This window comes from Bubalus bubalis, chromosome 1, assembly GCF_019923935.1.
Source record: "Bubalus bubalis isolate 160015118507 breed Murrah chromosome 1, NDDB_SH_1, whole genome shotgun sequence".
Classification (NCBI taxonomy): domain Eukaryota; kingdom Metazoa; phylum Chordata; class Mammalia; order Artiodactyla; family Bovidae; genus Bubalus; species Bubalus bubalis.
The window spans coordinates 124,002,055-124,028,105 of record NC_059157.1 but is presented as its reverse complement, the minus strand read 5'-3'; the positions used below and the strand labels follow the sequence as shown (position 1 = coordinate 124,028,105).

Genomic DNA, 26,051 nt, shown 5'->3' with positions numbered 1-26,051 from the left:
TTTTTGTTGTTTTCAGAACATTTTCTCAATTCATGATCTCTCTCATTCGTAATGAAATCTCTCTGAGGTCCACAGGGTAGGAATTTGAATACTTCTATCCATTCAGTCACCAGGGAGATTGAGACCCACAGAAGTAAACCGACTCATCCAAAGTCATAAAGCTCCTGGTGCTATGTGTTTGTAAGATGTTTGTTGTGACATCAGAGAAACTGTGAGAAAGAAGTGTTTTTTGGTCTGGTTAACACATGCTGGTATATCAGGAGATCTGAGTTCATTTTTTAGCTGAGTAAGCTTAGGAAATTCAGGATGGGATTCTTAAGATTGATATGTTTCTCTGACCTGTGAAATCACTGTCTCTTTCCTGACTGATCCCAAGGTAAACCTATTCTGTCATAGACCATGTTTTCTATTCAATATATTGTCAATATTTACATTTGCCAAACTCTTAAAGATTTATATCATGCTTCCAAGGGTAGTTATCTTCAAATCTACCATGGGAACTATAATAGAACCCATCTGGTCCAGAAGAAGGTCTTGAGAGATTGTATGACATAGGCTAGGCCATATGACTAGTATGTGGCAGATCTAGGGCTGAAATCCTAAGTCCTGTGGCCTCTGAATTCAGTATCTGTGCTCGACATCTCAGCCTCCATCTGCTTGCCTGTTGTTTGCCATGGGTCAGGCTTTCTGTTTGGAAGTTAAAATTTGGTAAACCTAAACTTATAAGCCTAAAAGTTTGCCATAGTAATGCAGGTATGATGTACCCTTCAAAGTGATAAATCTGTGGCTTTAAAGGGACTTTGTTGTTGTTCAGTCAGTCATGTCCCACTCTTTGGAACCCCATGGACTGTAGCACACCAGGCTTTCCTGTCCTTCACCATCTCCTGGAGCTTGCTCAAACTCATGTCCATCGAGTTGGTGATGCCATCCAACCATCTCATCCTCTTTCGTTCCCTTCTCCTCCTGCCCTCAATCTTTCCCAGCATCAGGGTCTTTTCCAATGAGTAGGCTCTTTGCATCAGGTGGCCAGAGTACTGGTGTTTCAACTTCAGCATCAGTCCTGCCAATGAATGTTCAGGGTTGATTTCCTTTAGGATTCACTGGTTTGATCTCCTTGCTGTCCAAAGGACTCTCAAGAGTCTTTCCAGCACCACAGTTCAAAAGCATCAATTATTCAGTGCTCAGCCTTCTTCATTATTGTCTTTATTATTTTATTAAAGGGACTGCTCCACTTGTTTAAAGAGAAGTTTTCGTTTGTTTCCCAGTTTTACTTCTAATTTTTTTAATGTCCTCAAAAATGTTCCAGGTTTCTTGAATCTACAAGTTGGAAGTGAGAGGCTGTCCTAATTTTTACGTTCCCTTCAAGCAGAAGCAATAGCACATTTTAAAGGCTGATAAATAGCAGTGTGAAAAAGAGATGGGTTCTATAAATACTCACCGAAATTCCTATAGTCAGAACCAGGTAGGATAAGAGAATAGTCACAACATTCTGCTTTCCTTCCACACCCTCCTTCCTCTTCTAGAGGTAGCTTCATAATGAAGAATGCAAACACGAGAGCCAGACAGACCAGGATTTGAATCTTGGCTCTTCCTGAACTACCTGCAAGACGGCAGACAATCTCCCTAACTTTCCTGGGCCTCTGTTTTCCTCATTTGGAGAAAAAGATCTAATGCCATTTCATATAATATGTGAAAAATTGATTGAGTACAATTCCTGCACATTTTTAGTTGGAATATGTGGTTGCCACTTACCACTCTATTTATCTTCATTCAAGACCCCTTTTCTTACTGTTTGCATGTATGCTCAGTTGCTCAGTCATGTCCAGCTGTTTTGTGACCCCATGGATTATAGCCCATCAGGCTCTTCTGTCCATGGAACTTTCCAGGCAAGAATTCTTTAGTGGGTTGCCATTTCCTGCTCCAGGAGATCTTCCCAACCCAGGGATCAAACCTGTGTCTCCTGCATTGGCAGATGGATCTTTACCACTGAGCCACTGGAGAAGCCCCTTCTTACCCTTTAGGATACTTCAATCCATGTCTTTTCCGTAAACAAATAGCATCAGCTACATTTAACGTCAGTTTATGCTACTGTGTCTTGGGGTAGTTTGCATTTCTAATTTTATCCTCACCTTTCTAATCAATGTGCTGACTGATGCAGGGTCTGCCACCTTGTACGTGCTTAGTAAATACAATTTGGATTAACAAATTTTAATTTTCAGTTACAAGAGCAACATAATGACACCACCAAAAGTTTAGAAAACAGAGAAGAGAAAATGAACACCCACAATGCAACACTCCTAATACCACACACGGTATATTAATAGCAGCCAAGTCCACGGTCTGTAGTCGTGCTTCAGTCCTGGCTGGGATACCTTGTGTGCTCTACTTACAACTCTGGGCTTCAATTTCTTAATCACTGGATGAGGGCAATGAGAGTGCCTGAGCAGGAGGTTGGGAGGCTATGGTGCATTCCAAGTCTTTAGAACAGGGCCTGACTCAGTGAATCTTAGAAGGGATGATGAGGGGGAGGGGGTGAGCATGATTTGTGTGTCCCCTTTATGCATGTTACTCTTCACAGACTGCGTGAGTAGTTTTACCCCTCCCTCTCCCTTTGTTGGCCCCAAGAAACATATGCATTAAGAGGTTGAAGATTACAGCCATTGGAGGCCACCAGACCCAGAGAGGGGAAATGATAAATTGCAGTCAGCAAGTTGATGGCAAAGAGGGGCCTAAAATTCCTAGCCATCAGGTTGCTCTGTATTTGTTTCCTATGTGCATTTCTTAGTTGGGGAAAGTAATTTTTGTAGATTAAGCTACAGAAACAGTAGAGTACATCGCGTTTTTCAGTCTGGCTTTTATGGTACTATAGGCTTTATATGACAGTGCTTCATATCCACTGGGACATAAATACCTAAAAGGCAAATGGAGAGCGCTCCTGAAAACGTACCACCAAGCTTTATGTAAAGGCAGCGTGTCCTTCTATGAAACCTGCAAAAACAAACAAGTAAATAAACAACTTCCATCCCGATCCTCATCTTTCGTGTGTTGGCACAGCCCTTGCAGCAAAAGCCCAGAGCCCCCATATTTCTCTACTCTGACGTTCCTCTAGGAATACCTCTAGCCCTGAGGTGTTAGCATCAGAAATCATCACAACCACTTCAGTGCTGGTTTTCTTCAGCCTCTCATTAAAGCAATCATTTCTTTAAGATTAGCAGTGAAAAGCAAATATCAGTGAGTAGTATTCACCTGAGTCCAGAACAGCTGACCTGCAGTGCTGAAGTCATGGGCTCATCTGTAGAAACGTCTCCCACAACCTCATGCAGGGTGGATGCCCCAGAAGACAGTTCCCTCTCTTTCACCAAAATATCACTGACATCTTCATGCACAGACAGTGAGACTAATAAAAGGGAGCATAAAGGGGCATAAGTACCAAGGGTCAATTATATACAATTTTTACCTGATATGAAAAACGGTAACTTATCAACTTGACTACCTTAAACTTCCCTCTTGGGGATCTTCACTGGGAATGTCATTCTTGCTACATCTCTGGATGTCCAAATTACATCTTTGTGCAAGACCTGATTAAAATGCCACCTTCCCTTGCAAGTATCCTTTCCTCTACCCAACATGAGCCACCTCCTCTTTCTCTGTGTTCTGGTAGCATTGATTAAAACATTTGACTTTGGTTATTGTATTTTTGGATATTTTACTTTTGCATAGTTCCAGCTGTCTAATATTTCCTTCTACATCTCTTAGACGATAGGGCCATGTCTCAATTATATCTTTAATTTCTTTAGCTCTAACACTTGGTAGGCACTCAGCAATTGTACTTTGAATAAATGTATCACTTACAATCATCTTCTCAGTTATGTTTAGTTAATGTGCTATTGAGAACTTCCCAGGTTGCATCTCATGTGAAACAATGTGATCCTCGATGTGCTTGATTTATTGTAACATCTCATCCTTGTTCTCCTAAAAGCTCACTTTATGTTAAAAAAGCACTGAAAGCTGAGTCCGTAACACTCAGCATTGTCATGAGGGCTAAGACACTACTGAATGACCTGGGTCAGTCACTACAATATATCTCTTGGTTAGAGAAAGAATAAAGCCAATAATAACTTGCTTCCTACTTTATACCGAAGAATAGTTAGAATGACAGAGATGGTGAAACATGGAGAGTTTATGATGACATGCATGGTGGTGTTACAACAATAAACTTTTGCATGTTTCTGTTACTTAATCATAGAAAATCCACTGCATTCTTATTAGAGTGACACTTTAAACCCCATCCTTCTGGGTCTTAATCTCTAGTTATTAAAACTTGGGAGACAGTTTCTAGAATCAGTGTACTGCTGATGCAGCTAAGTCGCTTCAGTCGTATCCGACTCTGTGCGACCCCATGGACGGCAGCCCACCAGGCTCCCCCGTCCCTGGGATTCTCCAGGCAAGAACACTGGAGTGGGTTGCCATTTCCTTCTCCAATGCATGAAAGTGAAAAGTCAAAGTGAAGTCGCTCAGTCGTGTCCCACTCTTCGCAACCCCCTGGACTGCAGTCTACCAGGCTCCTCCGTCCATGGAATTTTCCAGGCAAGAGTACTGGAGTGGGGTGCCATTGCCTTCTCCAAGAATCAGTGTGGTTGGGTACAAATTCTAGCTCCTTCTCACACCAGCTCTGTGACTTTGAGAAAAGCTCTTCAGAGTGTCTGTGTCTGTTTCCTCATCTGTAACGTGAGGTAACAAAAATGCTCATGTTGTTGGATTATTTCAGAGGTTAAAGGAGATAATACATGTATAGAATAGTGACTCTGTAAATGGTGTTATTGTAAGCCCTGGGCATTGAATAAGACCCTGAATCAAGAAAATTCTCTCTGTAGGGAAGTATTTCTTTCTAAGAGGCATGTATTGATCCATTATTAGAAAACAGTGGATCAGACAAAAAGAGAGGGGAGAGATTGAGGTCAACTTGCCTAGGGCTTTGGACTCACCTGTGACAGAAAGTGGCTCACGGATGCTGCACAGTGTGAAGAGAACCGCCCTTTGTTACGTCGAGGAAGGGCAGACTGGCAGGGGAATGGCAGCAGCACAGCCTGAAGACTCCACTGGGGACAACATCTGTGTGTGCCAGCTGCTGTCAGTCTGTGTAGGCTGGCCGAGAATAACCATGATTTTCACTTTACAGCAGCTTCCATCTTGGGAGTTCAGAATGCTGCATAAATGGAGATGAGGGCTGCCAGCGCTGTGCCAAGAAGGACCATACTTTACAGGGCACTGAGAATGCATCACTGTGCTGAGTGCATCTTTCATGGTGGGGAAAAAAAATAGAGAGCTAGTTTCAAAATAGACCTGCTTTCCTGATTTGAGCCCTGCTGTAGTCTACTGCTCACTTTTTTAGGTGACCTGGGACAGCTCAGTTCCCCTCTTTGACTCTCAGTGTTCTCATTATAAATGTGGGGATTCACCTCCCACTTCATGACCTCTCTAATGTGTCTTCTGTTTCTGGAATGCTCAGAGAGTGCAGAGGATCTACAGTTACTTCCCAAATAGATTACAGGGTGGCACATTTTGGTGAGGTCTGAGTTCTTATAGAATAGAATATTTCATAGTATTTTATTCATGCTTGTGCTATAACCCAACAGGAAAAAAAATTATTTCTGTGGTCACTCAGGAATGGTATTATCTTCCAGTTTTTTGTATTAGAGTATCAATGACCCTTTACATGATTTTTCCCCTTGTCCACCTCCAATACAGTGCTAGTTATCATTTCTTTTTTCTGTCTGAAGATTTAGCATTACCTCTCTAGCTGGTATCAGAGACTGATAAAGGAAGTAATCTTTTGACGGGAAGTTCTACTTTTGCTGAATCATGAGTGAAAACACCCAAACCAGCACTGTCTCTCTAAGTCTCTCATTCGATCTACATCAGAATGACCCAGGACACTTGTTATTTTCTAGGTTGCCATCTTTCTACACAGAGGAAATACTATACATGTACATACTATATAACATAGAAACAGACTCACAGACATAGAAAACAAACTGATGGTTACCAATAGGGAAAGCAGAGAAGGATAAAATAGGAGTTTGGGATTAGCGGATACAAACTACTACATATAAAAGAGATACACAATAAGGACCTCCTGTATAGCATAGGGAGCTATATTCAATATCTTGGAATAAACTAAAATGGAAAAGAATATGAAACAATAATGAAAAAGAATATGAATATTTACACACACACATATGTATATATAACTCAATCACTTTGCTGTACAACAGAAACTAACACAACGTTGTAAATTATAAAATTGTTAATATTTGTCACTAAGGAACTTTCCCTTGATAGTTTAAGACATAATGCAAGATTAAATCCTCCTAAACATAGTAGATGGGTCATAAAATCCCTCTGAAACAACGTGTAGATTGGTTGAGAGTCTGAGCAGTTGGGTGATGTTTAAACATGCACTTTCTGGATTGATGACAGCGTTCAGATTCCAAGTTCCCAGGTACCATCAAGGTGATCTCTGTGCTTCAGTTTTCTCATTTGTAAAATCGGATCTCTGATCTGATGGGGCTGCTGTAGTGATTAAATGAGTTAACATATTTTGAACATTGTCTAGTGCCTGCTAAACTACTCAAGATACTGTAATTATTTTCAGTCTCATCAGTTATAAATCAATAAATACATAAAGTATGTATATATTTCTGCCTTTCAGAGTTTATGGAAAGGGATATTTCTTCAATAGAATTACTGTTATCTGAATCAAAGTTGCTGATCGGTTAGAAATATTCAGTGTTGCTGGCCTTTAGATTCATTGTCAGGGCATGCTCTTTTTCTCCCTCTGCTGCAGTGCTGATGAATGGCATGAGTCATTCACAGTCCCTCATCCACTTTCCTGCCACATTTGAAAGGCAGCCATAGCTCACATTTGACAGACTGTTTGTGAGCATTTAATATACATCATGAGCCCCCATTAAATATTAGCACATGCCATGTATCACCTTAGGTATTACTCACAATGGCCCTGAAGTGGAAACATTCCCTCTTCTCTGCCTGCCCCTTGACCCCATTTACAGATGAAGATGCTTAGCCTAAGAGAAATTTTTTAAAACTTGTGAAATGTTATGCAAAATAAGGAATATAACTTGGTGTTTGAACCAGCTTTTTCTGCTTCTGAAGCCCACACTTTCTCCATTACACCACAATCAATGTTTCTGAAAGTAAATGGGGCCACATTGGTCTCCAACCTCTGGTATAATTAGCATCATGCTTTAATCAGTGAGGTTGACTGTCTTGATTAACCTTTATGACAGATCATGTAAGTTTCATATTTCTAAATGAATATATAGAGGCAGCTGTAAATTAGTGGAAAAACACTGAGCTTGGATCAAAAGACTCATGTTTAACTCCTGGTTCTGCCACTTCCTATGGGTGTGATTTTGGCTAAGTCACTTAACAAAACACTAACATGGTTGTTTCTTTGTACAAAAAACACACATTCCTGCCTTAAAAGTATTAAATGAAATGTAGCATGTGTGAGTATTGCCTTGGAGTTCCTTGTTGCCTGTAAAGGATCATGGAAATGCAAAGGTTTTTCTTCCTTTGTTTTGAATCCTAAAGCCAGCTTATCATCCCTGGTTTTGGCATCCCCTGGTCCTCCATAAACTCTCTCTTCTAAAACCATATCATCCGTCATTGTATTCACATAGTATCTATTACAGTAGGGACCCCCAACCTATGGGGATTCCCTGTTAGGAACCAAGCTGCACAGCAAGAATTAAGTCTTAGGTGAGCCAGCAAAGCTTCATCTATATTTACAGCCGCTCCCCATCGCTAACATCCTCCCAGTCAATGGAAAAATTGTCTTCCATGAAACCAGTAAAAGTTGGGGAATGGCTGTGTTATGGTATAGCATGTTTTTAAGGGTAAGAATAAGCTCTTAGTGCTGGTAGTGAATGAGTTCCATGGGCCGTCTCATTTAACTCAAGGGATAAATCCTATTTGACTCCATGATACCATTTAGGCAACTGATATTTAGTAACAAGAAGTGTCTTGCCCCGAGTCACCCAAGAGTCAGGTAGAGGATGTGGAGTTTGAACCCAAGCAGGTAGCCAGCTCCTGGAGTCTAGACTCTGAAGTATCTAAACCATACTGGTTAGCATCAGGAGTGTTTTGCTTCATTCATTATTTCTCCCTCATGTGCCTTGATTTCTTGACTGAATTAAAAATTCCTTAAACTGGAATTTCAATTCCAGTAATTGAGGTGTTGAGTATACCTAAATTATCTTGATGATTGCCATAAAGCCTAATTACTAGTATTTGTGGATAATTTAATGTAGATTTCATGAGGCTACAATTTTCCACACTGCTTCAGTACCCTGGAAGCAAGGACTTTTGACTCCTTCCTCTTTGTCTCCAGAAGCTAATCTTCCACCATGTTGAGCTACTTTGATTTGATTTTCACAGGTCAAGCAAAAAACCTTTTCTCTGTTATTCTCCCAAAGACACTTTGCCTGCCTGCCTGCCGAGGCCCAGAAATCCAATGTGATCAGTGCATCTGTCAGGGGATGGACTTGTTTGCTGCCAGTGGTATTGTTACCGAACAAAACACATGCCCTTCCTTTGCATCCAAAGTGCCTTGGATTGCTGAGCAAGAACCTTTCTGACTCAAATGAAAACCACCTTGTGTTAGGTGAAATATGAGGAGTTAACCATTTGTTTGCTGGCGTGCATTTCCCACGAAAAACTCAAAAACAGAAATTTACCTCAGCCATGGAAAGTGATGTGCCAAGCATCATATTTGCATATTAAAACCGAAAACTGATTTGCATGTTATTTCAGTGTCTTGTGTCACGTTCAGGCATCTGTCAAGCCCACTTAGATAGAAACAGCTTGTATAGTAGGAAAGTGTTTCTGTGCATATCTGACTGAAAATCTAGGTGCCTTTTTTTTTTTTTTTTTAAAAGCAAATTGTCCCCACTTCACGTTCTTTTTCTTCTGGTTCTGTATCTGAAAATGCTAAAGATAAGACTGAAATCTCATGTCTTGCATAGTAGTTCATTTTTTAGGGCCCATTCATTTTTTACTATATTCTATTTATTTAATTTTAAAATATTAAAGAAAAATACTGACTCAGTAATCCATCATCCTAACATAAGCTGTTAAAAGTTTCATATTTGTTTCTTTCCATTATCTCTTTTTTCTTTATACTTACAGAGACAAACACACTGGCACTCTTACATATATGTTTGTATACATTTATTATTATCAGCATACATGTTCAGTGTCTTCATTCATGTCCAATTCTTTGCAATCCTATGGACGGTAGCCCACCAGTCTCCTCTGTGCATAGGCTTCTCCAGGTAGGAATATAGGAGTGGGTTGCCATGCCCTCCTCCAGAGGATCTTCCCAACCCAGGGATCAAATCTGTCTCCTGCATTACAGGTGGATTCTTTACTGTTAAGCCACAAGGGAAGATTACTGTTTTAATGTCAGTCTTTTTTTTAACATGATAATGACTAGAATTGTGAAACAATCTAAATATGTAACAAGAAGAAATTGATAAGGCCCTAGTGAATTAGAACCCTGGTCAAGGCCGGAGCCCTGGTAAGAAAAACACTAAGATGTCTGGTTGAGGATGGCTTTTCTGTGTGGCTGTGCATGGAAAGCAGTGCGTTGTCATAACTCTTTCCTTCCTGATGTTGCAGCAACTAGCCCTTTGCACTGTTCCAGGCAACCAAATAAAGATGAAATATCTCCACAGCCACAGTCACTGCCGGGTACTAGTGAAGCACAGCAAAGACCAAGATTTGGTTTTGTTTGAAAACACAACCTTGAATAATAGTTCATCCCGTTCATCAAACTTCTATGCGTTGAGTCTCGTTGAGGTGAAAATTACCAGTGGAAATAACGTCTTGTCATTGCCTTGCCTTTGTTATGTCAAATCCCTTCTGCATAACACACAAAAAGCCTAATTAATGGAGCAAAGAAATGCAGGTGGGTTTTAGCTCTAGTGCTGTGGAAATAGTTTCTATTAGCCTTGTACAGGAATCAATTTGCTGGGGATTTAGCACTTGCCACAGAGGCCACTGGCTTTCTCCTTTATGGAAAGCCTGCCTTCTTAAAGGATAAAAGTATGGAGAATATGGGAGTTTGGAGAGAAAGAGCAGTGAAATGAGAACTATGAAACTGGTTGGCAAGAGATCTTTGCTTTACCGTACCTTCCTGACCCTGAATATCTAGGACTTCTGCTTTTCTCTTTTCATAGCAGCCTACCAAGTGGAAGAGCATCCATGGACATGCCGTTTTTGCTTGAAGCTCATCTAGGCAGGAAAACATAAGGAGGCTACTTCCTTCTGAATAACCAAACATGAGCTCTGCTTTACTGTTTATCTTTGATGCCAAAGGCTAAGATGTCAACAGTTTAACAATTTGGAGAACCAGCATGGCATACCTTCACCAAATGTCATGTATTTCAAGGTTTATAGTTTAAAAGACTGAGGAATTACATCTCTCGCTACAATAATTAATGTGAAATTAGACTACATTAGACTGAAGTAATTTATCAACAAATAGAAGACTGAAGAGTTACTATTACTCTACAAACCTTCCACTTCCAAGAAGAAAACCATCTTAGTTAGTGGTTTGTAAGTTGTCCCTCCTGGTAATTGTAACTGTCATTTAATATTTCATAAAGCTTCTTCATATGATTTAGATATTATTATCTTCCAGTTTATGGATGAAAAAGTCTAATGGAGAAACAAATCCGTGGGGAATTGAAGTGGTGCCCTAGATGTCAGGCCCAGAAATAAGGATGCTCAAAATTGGGGCATTCTTGAAGTCACCCTGACACATGGGGACTGGGAGGGATGGGTGTGGAGGGAAGCCACTTTCAGGTCAGGCTACATCACCATAATGCCCTGGTTTGCAAACACAATGGGCCCTTAGTGGACACTTAGCACTTTCCCCAGGATTCAGTGACATCCAGTAACTCCACCATGCTATCATTCAGGCTTATCAGTCCTTGCCTATGTCTCCAAATTTGGCCTAAGAAGAGTGATTTAGGGCCATCAATACATGGCATGAGAAAAGGAGCATGAAAGAGAGATTATAAGAAAACCAAGTTTTTGAAAGTTGAGAACTAACTGGCATAGATTTCCAAGCTAGAATCAAAAGTTTAAAGTCAAGTTTTCTAGTGGTCTTCTTTGTGCCTTTAACCATTCATTCTCCAAGAAAATGGGCCTTAGGAATAGAAGAGCTAAGTGCATGCCTTTCTGCTCCCATGAAGCTGTAAGGAATGTTTCACTTGTGAGTTTCTAATTGTTAATAGGTAGTTCTTCTCCTGCCCCTTCCTTCTCTGTGACCCATCCATTGCTTTAAATGTGAAGCAGGGTGAGTATTCAGCCCATCTTCTGCCCTTGGCCTGAAGAGGTGCTCCATTGACTAAGCAGTGAGATGTTGAGCATAGAGTGTGATAATTCAGTGAGAGTCAGAAAGTAGAAGCAGCCTCAGGAAATTACAAACTGCAAACTTGACATAGTTAAATAGGGGGAGAAAAAAGAGCAAAAATATCAGAAATATATTTTTTCTGGCAGGCTTTCAGCTCCAAAACGGGGCTAATTCTACCTTTTGAAAGAAGATAATTTCGATGTTTCTTTTTTCAAGAACACATAATTGAAGTTATTTTTCCTCTGAGAGAAGGAACCTCTTGTACATCATTGTAAATGGACAAGAAAAATGAACAGCTCTGGTACCCAGAGTGATAGAGTATTCATTATCATGTAATCTCTCTGAATATCTTGGCTGCCTTTTCCTGGTGTCGTATCTGCCTGGGCGGTGCTTTTCTGGTAAGGTTAAGATTTTCACTAAGTTTAAGTTACCCAACACTCTGTAACTAGGAAATCAACATCAGGGAAGGACTCATGGAAGAAAAATGGCCCATGCTGAGGTCAATATCAGAGTAACTCAGAGTCTAATATGATGACTGATTTAAGTAGCCATTTTGTAACATGGATCCTTAGCACATGTTTTGAAATAATTAAACAGGTGATAACAAAGATTGAAGGAGGCAGGTGTTCTCCTAGAGCTCTCTGTTGTTTGCACCTTAGCGTATGCAGTTTACCATGCTTCCTTTTCTCTTTAGGAGGGACAGAATTCTGCTTTCTCTACCCAAGAAGGAGTGGTGGTAGGAAAGGGTGGTTAACCTTTGTATGTTCTTGATTTCATGCCCCATGTGTAGTGAAAGTTCTGTAGGCTGCAGAAACCCTGTGACCTGCCAGCTGCTTAGTCAGATTCAGAGTGCTGAATGAAGTTCTAGATTGTTTCAGGAGATGCTGATAAGTAGTTTAAGTCCTCCTGTAAGTGGAAATCTCTGTAATAATGAGGTTTCCACTTACTCAGTGTGTGTCTGTTTTTAATAAACTACAAAGTATCCGTAAATATGAATATCTGTGATTTCACTATAAGTATCTGTAATGATATGTGCCTTTCATATTATAGGCACAAAAGTGTGATAGACTCAAAGGAATCTTTGAAAACACCATTTTACACATAAAGATACTGAGGTTCAGGGAATAGAAATGATTTGATCAAAATGACTGGACAAGTTAAAGGTGGAACTAAGATTAGAGAGATTAAATAGGTCTTTTGTACTTAATAGGTTTTGATGTAAGAAAGTATAAAACATTTCAAATACAATGAAGTGCTATACAAATATGACAGATACTCTCATTTGTGTTATTCTTTATCTGGCAGAGGTTTTTTTTTGCTCACCAAGCAGATTCTGTCCATGTGCATTTTGTTTGCAGAAACTGTCCTTATTTTTTCACAGTGTCATCCATAACCTTTACCAGGGGCCTAGATCCAAATTTGGCTACCATATTCATATTAAGCTTTCCCTGGAATGATAAGTAGCTGGGCTCCTAGCAAGACAAGAACCATGGCAGAGAAGAGCCTGATGTAGATATTTGGACATTTTCTGTTTCCTGTCACGTTCGTGTCAGGGAAAAAAAAATTTTTTTTAATATCTAAGGAAAAAATTTTCATTGTAGACAAATGGAAAATATAAATAAAAAGACTGTAAACCACTGGCCCATCACTTTTTAACCATTAACTTCTGAGTGTATATCTTTCCAGTCTCCCTTCTGTAAGTTGGAGGCAGGCAAGCCTAGGCAGTGGATGATTCTCCTCCAGGAGTGAGCTCCCCTCCTTCCTATCTTTCATATGGTCATATCTAACTTCAAGGAAGAATGGAAAATAGTCTAGCTATGAGCTCAGAAGGAAGGGGAAACACATTTTGGTGAGAAGTTACCAAATGTACTTAGTAAATACCAGTTCTTTTAAGGCATATTAACCATTAAATTGCTCAGAAATCGCATGATGTCTGGTTGCAATTTTTAAGGAATCATTCTTTTTGGTGTTTGAGGTGTTCACCAAAGACATACTTCAGAAGCATGACTTTAGTAAAGTCAACCCACCATTTTCAGTTCAATTCAGGTCATGTCTGACTCTTCGTGACTCCATGGACTACAGCACGCCAGACTTCCCTGCACATCACCAACTCCGGAGCCTACTCAAACTCACATCTATCGCACCAGTGTTGCCATCCAACCATCTCATCCTCTGTCGTCCCCTTCTCCTCCCGCCTTCAATCTTTGCCAGCATCAGGGTCTTTTCCAATAAGTTGGTTCTTCGCATCAGGTGGCCAAAGTATTGGAGTTTCAGCTTCAGGATCCGTCTTTGCAATGAATATTCAGGGTTGATTTCCTTTAGAATTGACTGGTTTGACCTCCTTGCAGTTCAAGAGACTCTCAAGAGTCTTCTCCAACACCACAGTTCAAAAGCTTCAATCCTTCGGTGCTCAGCTTTTTTTATAGTCCAACTCTCACATCCATATATGACTACTGGAAAAACAATAACTTTGACTAGACAGACCTTTGTTGGTAAAGTAATGTCTCTGCTTTTTAATAAGCTGTCTAGGTTGGTCATAACTTTTCTTCCAAGGAGCAAGCAAGCATCTTTTAATTTCATGACTGCAATCACCATCTGCAGAGATTTTGGAGCCCCCAAAAATAGTCTTTCACGGTTTCCATCGTTTCCCTATCTGTTTGCCATGAAGTGATGGGACCGGATGCCATGATCTTCGTTTTCTGAATGTTGAGTTTTAAGCCAACTTTTTCACTCTTCTTTCACTTTCATCAGGAGTCTCTTTAGTTCTTCTTCGCTTTCTGCCATAAGGGGGGTGTCATTTGCGTATCTGAGGTTATTGATATTTCTCCTGGAAATCTTAGTTCCAGCTTATGCTTCATCCAGCCCAGAGTTTCACATGATGTACTCTGCATATAAGTTAAATAAGCAGGGTGACAATATACAGCCTTGATATACTCCTTTCCCGATTTGGAACCAGTCTGTTGTTCCATGTCCAGTTCTAACTGTTGCTTCTTGACCTGCATACTGGAGGAACAGGATGGGGAGACCACTTTCTCCCCCACAAACTCATCAAAAGATCATTTGAGTGCTGAGAGCAACTTCCACAAAACAACTTCTGAAAGCTGGCAGAGGATACCAGGCACCCAGAAAGGCAGCCCATTCTCTTTGAAAGGAGGTAGGAAAAAATATAAAAGACCAAAAAAAGAGAGACCATTTTAAATCTCCTCAGTTCAGTTCAGTAGAGAGATCATTTTAAATTTCCTCAGTTCAGTTCAGTTGCTCTATTGTGTCCAACTCTTTGTCACCCCATGGACTGCAGCACGCCAGGCTTCCCTGTTCATCACCAACTCCCAGAGCATCCCAAACTCATGTTCATCGAGTCGGTGATGCCATCCAACCATCTCCTAATGGTTGTCTGTTGCCTGAAACAGTCTTGAGTTTGACCACAGTCCATTTCTCTAGCCTCATCCTACCTCTGTTCTTCCTCTGGTTCTTAACTTTTTTGCTAATGTTCATGGTATTTTGTGCATATTATTCTTGCAATATCTTTACTTTTTTCCTCTTTTCTTCCTTTTCTTTTTTTCTTTCTCTCTCTTTTCTTCCTTTCTTTCTTTCTTTCTTTCCCCCCTCCCTCTCTCCTTTGTCTTCCTTTTTTTTCACCTGGTAAAATCCAGTTTATCCTTTAATCTCAAACTAAATAGTCACCTCCTTTCTGGCAGTGTTCTGCTATCTCAGAACACTGAATTCATACCTGTTTTTTTGTACTTACACTTTACTGTAATTGCCTATTTTCTTGTCTCTTTCTTCCTAAACTGAGTTGTCAGAGGCATGCATGAATCCTGAATAATTTGACTTTATAATGATAGTGCTTAGCACTTGGCATTTCCTTAGGAAAAGTATGTTAAGAGAATTTTGAAAGAGTTCTCTGAAGTTTACTTCTCAATAACTCATCTGTGGATCATGTAATTTTTTTTTTCACCTTTACTAGGAGGTCCAGGCATTTCAAAGAACACACATGCTAGTGATTAATATTGAGACTTACAAGAATGTCTCTTCCCTAGAAAAGGTTAAAGACTGTGTTTATACTTGTTTTGCAGTTCTTTTGTTTCACTATTTAGCAGTAAGCCTCCACTCTGAAAGACATGTTTGCTTATTAAATAATACAATCAGTAGATTAAAATCCAAATGACTATAGAATAATAGAGCTAGAAGTGCTTGGGGACAACAATGTCGAAGCCCAGAGAGGTTTTGAAGTGGAGCCGAAACACACCTGGTCTCAATCAGGGCTCTGCTATCTTTCAGAGCTGGTACTTCACACAAAGTTGCTCAGTTACCTTCTCTGAGCCTCAGTTTCCTCATCCATAAAAAGGGATCCTATATCACACAAGCCTATTGTATAAACATTTGAGAGTACATATATGTGGAAGCAGGCACTTTGAGAAAGGTCATATAGATACAAGGAATTATTATGTCACAATGAGTATACTGCTGATACTATTCACATTTCTACTTTTGAAGACATAAAAAACAAAAAATGCATCACACATCTTGCCAGCCCTCTCTCACCCCTACTTAAAAATTTTCAATTGTGGTCTATTGCCCAGACACAATTTTAGAAACTGCTTATTAAAAAAAAATGAATCAGACAGTTATTAATTTTTCCTAGGATGTGTTAAGTTCTAAGCAAGACAGAAATTGAAAGGGGTCTCTTCATCCCAATGAGAAAAGTACTATAAACTACTACTTTGAGACTTGAACCTTGAAGAAAGTCCTGAGCTGTATTTTTCTGAGTATGAGAGACAACTGGGAAGAAACTGAGGTTTTACCAGTATGTTTCCACAGATTTTGAGCATTACCCACTGGAGACAGCACATGTGGAGAGCTCTATAGCCAAATAAGACCCAGAAACACTGAGAGAGATGATCTCTTGGGGTCTTTAGACATACGAAGAAAGAAAGATAGTCTTAAGTTGTGTCTAACTCTTGCGACTCCATGGACTGTAGGCTCCACTGTCCATGGGATTCTCCAGGCAAGGATACTGGAGTGGGTTGCCATTTCCTTCTCCAGGGGATCTTCCCAACCCATGAATCAAACCCAGGTCTCCTGCATTGCAGGCAGATTCTTTACCAACTGAGCTATGTGGGAAAATACTTTATTCAAAAGAAATACTAAGATTCCAGGAGAGCCATTATATGAAATTAGAATCTAAAAGAAAAGAACCTTTCCAAATGTGTTACTTCAGAAACAGTATCAAAAACAAATAGGAAGGAGTATTTGTAGAATAAAAGAAATAGTAGACACATTTTTTGCCCTCAAAATCATTGAAACACTGACATGGTAAATACTTTGAAATTAGACCTCTGCTTGAAATGTATGTTCTTAAAGGTAGAATCTGAACTGCTGGCTTAGATTTACAGAGGACAAACTTGGCTTTCTTTCTTTGTTTATATGAAAAGGAAAGCAAGGAGATATTAGGGCCAAACAATTGTGTCCATTCTCTGAGGGTTGGGCTGGAAACAGGAGTTATGAGATTTTCTTTACTAGCTGTTGATTTAAATTAAAACAGCCACCACCATTAATATTTCATGCTTTTCTAGCATTTTTCTCTATGGAAAGTAATGTTTGGTTTAAAAAAATGCAGAGTTTTAGAGCCAGGTGATACCAAATTTGGTGTGTAAGTTCTTTCTTAATTGCAGACCTGCAAAAAAAAAAAAAGAATATAGATAATTTTCCTATTTCGTCTTCATTGTTGTCACTGTACGGGGATAGTCCTCTCCCTCTGAGGCAGGTTGGGGGATCCAGAGTCCCTTTGTTACCATGGCTTGAAAGTAGTAGTTAAGCTCTATTTAGCATAAAAATCAAGTTGCCTGCGTGAATCCTCAGTCACATCAGTTGTGTCCAACTCTCTGTGAACCCATGGACTATAGCCCACAAGGCTCCTCTGTCCATGGGATTTTCCCGGCAAGAACACTGGAGTGGGTTGCCATGCCCTCCACCAGGGGATCTTCCTGATCTGGGGATCGAACCCACGTCTCCTGTGTCTCCTGCATTGCAGACAGATTCTTTACCACTGAGCCACCAGGGAAGCCCAAAAATCAAGTTATCTTAATTCTCACAAAGACTGTGAGGTAGCATTCCCAAGCCCATTTTACAGAAGAAGATCTGAAGTTCAGAAAGGTTCACAGGCTCACTTTGTTAAAGCACTATCTCCAACCATAATGCCACTGCTACACCATATATTCCTTCACTGTCATTGGCCACAGTAACTTTATGTTCTTATATGAATATTTCTGTAAAATTTTCCTAAAAGTTGATAGCATATATGAGCAATTTGAAATTTAATAGTACCAGCAAATCACTCCAATATTCGTATCTGTATATATTCCCACCAATATAGTGTACTTTTTGTAAAGATTCATTTGTGTGTGTTTCTCACCCTCACTGGATTCAAGTCCTCTCAAACGCAAAGACTGTGTCTAACACATCTTTATGCTTGTGGAGGGTACACAAATAGACCCTGTAAGAATGTGTGGATAAACTAGTAAGCAAAAGAAATGTGAATGAGTCAAGAGCTTCTTTAACCTCACACTAACTCTACAAGACAGACATTGTTTGCAGTTTAGAGGAGGCCCTGAGATTAATATTTAATGTTCTTAGGATAAGCGACTTCACTTTCACTTTTCACTTTCATGCATTGGAGAAGGCAATGGCAACCCACTCCAGTGTTCTTGCCTGGAGAATCCCAGGGACGGGGGAGCCTGGTGGGCTGCCGTCTATGGGGTCTTACAGAGTTGGACACGACTGAAGGGACTTAGCAGCAGCAGCAACATTTATACAACAGTTTAAAAAACTTGTACAAAGGTTGTTTGATACAACTGAGATGAGAAGGGACTTAGTAGCAGCAGCAGCAGCGGGATAAATGAGTAAATCTAAGATGGGCTCTTGTTCTGGCTTTACCTTAATCAGCCCTGCCCTGATCTTTTGGGGCATCAATTTCTTTACCTCACAATGAGTAGTGAGGTAATGATTCTGCAGGTTCCAGATGAAAGATAATCATAGAGTAAAAGGTCAAATAGGTACCGATCAACAATTTCACATGTATTTAGTTTAGAAGGCATTTCATGCCTTAAACATAACACAAATAATTAATAGCCCTCTTGGTGGTTGAAATAAATTCTGGTAATATAATAATGAAACTTTTGCACAGGGATATGTACTTCGAGGGATTTTCACATCCAAGAACTCATTTGGTATAGTAAAGACAATGTGTGAATGAATATGCAGCTTCATATTTTGTTGAATTGATTCTTGTTAACTACTCATGAAAGGAGAAACCTGGTCAATGATTTTAAGACTGGATAAACATCAAGGAACTGCATTCCCTATCTCAGTTCTTCCCCTTAGCCACAGGGAACATCATCACTGTTATTTCTAAACTTATAACAGTCTTTCTGTTTTTAATACTTTGAAGATACTGGGGTATGCTATCGGAAATGGTCAAAGTTAGAATATAGGAAAAGGAAAATATAAGAAATTCCCTCTTATTTACATAGCGCAAGCTGTTTTGCATCTGGCAGATTCTTGGCTGATCACCTCAAGTATTCTTTCACTTGACCTTTGATTCCCTCACATTGCTTTCATCTAGGTGCATCCATCTATTGAACCCCAATCCAGTGTTTAATGCTGGTGATTTACTTTCTCATTTGATATGTTTGTTTGCAGTGCAGGAGTGGTCTAGTGGGGTGGGGGTGTGGGGGGCATTTAACATTCTTAACTGGAACACATGTTCCTTCATATTCTGGACCCCATGTATCCAATAATATTCATCTTCTTTCTTATGTCAAGCTTTACATATGGTCTCAAAATATACAACTGCCAGGAGCTCCTTAAGCCACCTGGTTTTTTCCTCACCTGAATGTAAGATACTTCAACCCGTATGTTTCCTCTCCTTCAGCTGAATAAGTCCTAATCTGTCTTGACATCTCTCCTCTGGAATTCTTCCTCTCATGCCAGAGTCCCCTTTGTGTCCCAGTTGTGCACTTTCTACAATTGCTTTATCGTTAATTATTAGGGTGCCTATATCTCTCACTTGACTGTAAGCTGCATAAGGGAAGAGACTGAATATAGTCATCCTTTTTTTTTTTTTTCACAAATATACAACTGGCACATAGAGACTGCTTGCAATTGTTGAATGAAATACAGCTCTATTCTTTGTAAACATGAATTTCTAAAGCCTGATAGATGGCTTATCTAGATAAGGCAAGTGAGTAAAGTGGTACCTCCAAGGTCAGACCTTGAATAGCTGATAAAGCCAATCAATCCTAAACCCAGGTCTTCTAATAGCCCTGTCCAGTGCAAACACTACCTGGCTGCCTTGGTTGATGTCTAGATTGTCCTTAAAGAACTTTGTGTTTTCTGCCTTTCAGGGTGGACCAGCAGGGTCCATGGGACCTCCAGCTGCACCCTCCTCATTCCGCCCTGAAGATGAGCTTGAGCACCTGACCAAGAAGATGCTGTATGACATGGAAAATCCACCTGCTGATGAATACTTTGGTGAGTGGGGTCTAGAACTGACTTCTGAAGTAAAGGTTCTGTTCTCTTTTCCTTAATCAGTAATTAGGAATAGTATCAGCTCCACTGGTAGAGGCTTTGAGTCTTGATGCACTGGAGTTGGTACGCATGTGCACACCTGAGTGTTCTGGATACTGCTTTGTGAAACTGCTGTAAATGTGATATCTGTTTAGCTTGGACTAAAATTTCAGGAGTTATGCAGAGTTTCTTGAATTCAAATTTTATTTTAAAAGTTAATATTTGACAATCTATTAGCTTCTCATCAGACAGAGATAGGGTTTTTGTGTGGGTTCAGGGAAATGGGAGACGTTCCTTTACAAGATGGGGAATTGGGTGGTATGTAAACTCCTTGCTCTTAATTTTTTCCCCCTATTTAGGAAGAGTTTATCTCTTTGTTTTTGTTTTGTTTTGTTTTGTTTCTGCTCAAAACCTGTGAATAATTATCAATGGTTAATCCATTCAGTCCATTAGTGTAATGTCAATTTATAAATTATATGCCAATTGCTGCTGCTGCTGCTGCTGCTATGTCGCTTCAGTCGTGTCTGACTCTGTGCGACGCCATAGACGGCAGCCCACCAGGCTCCCCCGTCCCTGGGATTCTCCAGGCAAGAACACTGGAGTGGGTTGCCATTGCCTTCTCCAATGCATGAAAGTGAAAAGTGAAAGTGAAGTCGCTCAGTCGTGTCCGACTCTTCGCGACTTCATGGACTGCAGCCAATCAGGCTCCTCATCCATGGGGTTTTCCAGGCAAGAGTACTGGAGTGGGGTGCCATTGCCTTCTCCGATATGCCAATTATGAGGTATTAAAAATACATAACCTGTCCTGAAGGAGGTTGGAATTATTCAGAAAAGGCAAAAACAGCACACAAATAATTGATAGTCTAGGTATACCAGGTAGAGTTATAAGAGGGACTTAGGTCAAATGTTATAAAATGTAAACGCTCTCTGCATCAAGAACATCAGGAATGCTTTTGAGAAGAATTAATGGTTCTTGAACCTGGACTTGTTAAAGCAGTGCCTTTCAGATTTTCTGTTTCCTTCCTAATCTGTTGGAGATCAATATCTCCACAGAGTATAATTAAAATTAGTTACTAAGAAAATGAAGTAAAAAGAATACAAACTGGAAGACAGAGTTTTAGCGTTGTTATTTTTAACAGGAATAAATTACTCTATTAAGCTGCTAGAAGACTTTTGCCTGGGAAATCTCATGGACGGAGGAGCCTGGTAGGCTACCGTCCATGGGGTCGCTAAAAGTTGGATATGACTAAGCATCTTCACTTTCATGCATTGGAGAAGGAAATGGCAACCATTCCAGTGTTCTTGCCTGGAGAATCCCAGAGACGGAGGAGCCTCGTGGGCTGCCGTCTATGGGATCGCACAGAGTCGGACACGACTGAAGTGACTTAGCAGCAGCAGTAGCAGCAAGCTGCTATAATATTTTATAAATACTGTCTGCTTCTGAACTTGTCTCTTCACAGAGTGTCTTAGTCAACTAGGCATCCATCCACCATTCTGAGTAACCCTGCTCTAAGAACTTCTAGAGAGAAGATATTACATTTGGGGAGCGGTAGGAACAAAGGCAGAGAGGTGGAAAAATTGCCCAGGACTTTTACTTATTCAAATATTTTCTATTTTTATGTCTTCCCACTTCTTATTTGAGAATATTTAATAACAGGCAAACTGAGGGCACTGGTCCAAACCCACATCATAAATGGACTGGATTAGAATATGAAAAATTTGGCTTTTATTTGTATTCAGGAGACAGTGTATCTTAGCTAAAAGAGCATAATAGTGGGGATAAAGAGTCATTCTGATTCCTTTTCTGCCTTCCACCAGCTAAACATATTGGCCTCTTTCTCCACTGCCTCAGCCCCTTTTCCCAAATCAAAAGTGTGAAGCAAATGTTATTTAGTGTTTCTTTCATAGTAAGTTCACTCTAGAAACATCATTAATGCAGAGAAGTGTACAAAGCTAAAAGTTGATAGAGGCTAGCACAAGTGCATCTGTGTGCTCAGTCGCTTCAGTCGTGTCCAACTCTGTGGACTGTAGCCTGCCAGGCTCCTCTGCCCATGGGATTTGCCAGGCAGCAATACTGAAGTGGATTGCCATGCCCTCTTCCAAGAAATCTTCCCAACCCAGCAATTGAATTCACATCTTCTGTGTCTCCCGCATTGCAGGTGGATTCTTTACCCACTGAGCCACCTGGGAAGCCTAGCACAAATGGATAGAGAATAGTATAAAAAGAAAAAGTCTCTAGTTATATTGAAATATACTAAAAGTATATCATGCCTTTGTCATTGATATGGGAGAAGATCTTATATTGCGACCTAAGATAATATTTGAAAAAAGCTTATTAAAAGTGAAAAATAAGGCCCTTTATTATCTGTATTAAGGTATATCAAAAACAAAAATGCTAACATGCCAAATATGTATGCTTCAATTATCATAGCAACAGAATAGATAGAAATAAACAACATTGACCATAGGTAGTGACTGTATTAATGAATATATAATAAGTACTCTGGGAAACATATTATTAAATATTACCTTTGCCTTCAAGAACTGTCCCAGCTCTACTACTTTCTATCTTAGACAATGCAAACAAATTGTTTACTCTCTACATCATTTTGTTTTGCTGTATTTATAACATGGAAATAAGGGCTGTTTTATACTGTTACTGTGAGTATTGAATTAAATATTTATAGAAAACAGTCAAGTTCTTGGCATGTAGAAATATACTTAATAATCAAAGTTATCCCATGCTTTACTTAAGAAAACAAGATATGCCCATTAAAAATCCATTAATAATGCTTGATTTAAAATTAAGTTCCAAGCAAAACTAGAACATGTGTCACCAATCGATAAATAATCATTGCCAAATGAATGTTACAAACCACGAGAGGGAATGTGGAATAATGGTTAAGTTTTATTGAGTGCTTACAATATGGCAGGACTATTATATACTATGTACTTTATAAGAATTTGTTCATTTCATCCTTACAGAAAAAGCTATAATCCTGTGAAGTAAATGGTAGTATTATTTCCAGATTAGAAAACCAAGGCTCAGAAATGTTAAGTAATCTGCCCAATATCAATAGCTAATAAGTTGCAGGAGTGGATTAGAACCTAAAATCCAGGTCTATACATTTTTTTTTCTTCTAAAAGCTTTTCCCACAGCTTTATTGAAGTACACGAAGAACTTCACATAATGTATATAATTTGGTGGGTTTAGATGTATAGATACACGTGTTTTGCCATCACAGCAATTCAGGTAATAAACATATCCATCCCTTCCAAAGTTTAGTCTGGATATTTAGGAAGGGTTTTATGGAGGAGATTAGCTTTGGACAAATGGAAAATAAGAGATGGTATTCTCTTCTATGTTCGTGTTAAGTCACTTCAGTCTTGTCCGACTCTTGGTGACCCTATGAACTGTAACCTGCCAGGCTCCTCTGTCCATGGGATTCTCTAGGCAAGAATACTGGTGTGGGTTGCTGTTTCCTCCTCCAGGGGTTCTTCTTGACCCAGGGATCAAACTTGTGTCTCCTGTTTCCCCTGCACTTGCAGGCAGGTTCTTTACCACTAGCACCACCAAGTAGATAGATTGAACTACATAGATATAGAAACTATATAGAAAATATAAATTGATCCCAGGATGATTTAAGGAAAATTAGTTTATATGGAAAACATCCACCAATGAACAGCCTATTATGTGCAGGCTACTCTGCTGGGTAGGTGTTAAATGCACATGAAGCAAGATAGACATGGATCTTACATTTAAAGAAGCTTATTGTCTAATAGAGGATATGTGCAATGTTCTGGCATTTAATTAATAAGGGAAGGCAGAAAGTGACAAGTAACTTATTCAAAGTTCAGTCAAATTCCTTTGAGAGTATAGAAGAAAGAGAGAGCAAATTATGAGGCAGGAATGGAAAGTGTTTATAGAGTAGATAAAATTTCAGTTGTTTTTTAAATTATGGCAATAGACACTTGGAAGTGCAGTGATAGTAGAGAAGTGATGTCATTTCTGATGAGCAGAATTTTAACATAAAAGGGAATAAAATCACTGGAGTGAAGCATCCATGTGGGAAGGAACAAGATATTGGGAAATAAGGTTAGAGAGGTAGGCTGGAACCAATAGCCTAAAGACTGAGTGTTTTATCTTATGTGATGAGTCCCACACGTTGAGATAAAAGGTTATGAGAACTATTTCATGAAATGCGGTTAAGACTATGGTTTCCAAAGCCAGAATGCCTTTTCTACCTCTCATGGTAGGTAAAAGCAGAAAGCAAAGGATGAGTTAACAGGACTGTGGTTTACTATTCTATTCTTTAAACATTAAATATTTCCCACGCACATTTTTCACACCTGCCTCTATGCTGGGTGCCAGGGACAGCGAGATGCAGGATCTTTGCCCTCAGGGGACCCACAAGTTCCTGGGAAGGATGGGAGAGAGGCAAGCATGGTAGGGATATCGGTGCGGCAAGGAGTGCAGCACTGTGTTGGGTCTGCCAGAGACACTATGTGAGCATACAAGACAGAGTTAAGTCTGTCTGAAGATGAAGGGAGGAAGGCTATGTATCATGTGTTTGCAACAGAAGGGCCTGACCCAAGAGAGATGAATAAGAGTCATCTCTTGTTCTCTATCAGAATTTTACCTTAGTTCCATTCTGGGCTGGAAATAGCATTGTTAATCACCACCTTAAAAGAATTTCTCACTCTTGCATTAACATTGCTAGCCTTACCTCAGCTGCTCACTTTTTCTATCACTTTGCCTATTTAATGCTGAAATTTTCATTGGCACTATAGCTGATTTGCTGAAGGTCATTAAGAGCTTTCATGTCAAAGATCTCCTATTAGATTATGAGCCATACCAGTGAGTGAGAAGGAACAAAATGTAAATAAATGGCATCAATGGAAAAGGTTCCCCTGTGGTCATGTTGGTTTTTCTCTGTGCAACTCCTAGTTTCTTTTTCCTTAAGTGGAATAATTTATGAATATATTTGGTTTTTTGTTTTGTTTTGTTTTTCATTATGGAGTTTCCCATCAGTTTTACCATATTTTCTTTATTTAAAGAACTATAATTATGGTATGTTCAGAGTAGGGGAGGGATATCAAAAGGTCACCTCACGGACGACTTGAGTACAAAGGAGAAAAGATACCTTCACAAATAGAGTTTGGAAACTTTCTTAATGCAAGTGATGAAACTTAGCATCACCAATACTAAGACAAACTGACATGAGCCAGCTGATTTGATGTAGTAGAAAGTATACAACATTGTCTATGTAATAGTCTTGCTGAAATATGTAACCTGAAGCTAACCATTAGGAAATAGACAAATGTAGATGATATGCCATTCTTAAGGACAATTGTCTTGAATTCTTTAAAAATGTCAGTGTTATAAGAGACTATTTAAGATTAAAGAAGATGAAAAAATACATGTCATTCAAATGCAGGGCATACATTTTGATTGGATCTGGATCAAAAATCAGGGCATTTGGGGAGAGGTTAGAGAAATTTAAATATGAACTATATATTAGATAATAACACATCAGTGTCAATTTTGTGGGTATGGTAATGGCATTGGTGTATAAGACAGTATCCTTGTTGTCAGGAGCAAATGTTGAAGTATTTAGAGTGAACTGTCATTATGTCAGCAAATTGTTTTGAAACAGATAGATAGATGTAAAAATACTGTGAGGAGGGCAGACTCATTTCAGATTATAAAAACTAGAGATAATATAACTACACAGTACACCCTTTCTCCCCCCTGAAAGTATTGAAGCCTGCCATAGATGAATTATCTTTTTATATACATGCTGTGTGGCATGTAGGATCTTAGTTCCCCAACCAGGGATCAAATCTGTGCTCCCTGGTGTGGAAGCAATAGATCCCTAACTATGGGACCTCTAGGGAATTGCCATGAATGAATTATCTTAACACTCCCTTCTTGGGCAGGAGGAGTAAAGAATCATTCCTGTGTCTTCTAAATTTGACTGTTTGAAAATTCCTCTTTCTTATGTATCTGTTTCTTTATTTTCTACTGGACACATAC

General features: G+C 39.5%; 1 protein-coding gene across 14 annotated transcripts in view; it reads left to right on the top strand.

Moving 5' to 3' along the window:
* LOC102391153 (LIM domain containing preferred translocation partner in lipoma) overlaps positions 1-26,051 on the top strand; it is a 756,640-nt gene that overhangs the window by 539,224 nt on the left and 191,365 nt on the right. For all 14 annotated transcript variants that reach the window (XM_044937795.2, XM_044937970.2, XM_006068958.4 and 11 more), the window contains one exon: positions 19,852-19,978. In XM_044937795.2, coding sequence (XP_044793730.1) covers positions 19,852-19,978 — 127 coding nt within the window. The remainder of the gene's footprint in view (positions 1-19,851; positions 19,979-26,051) is intronic.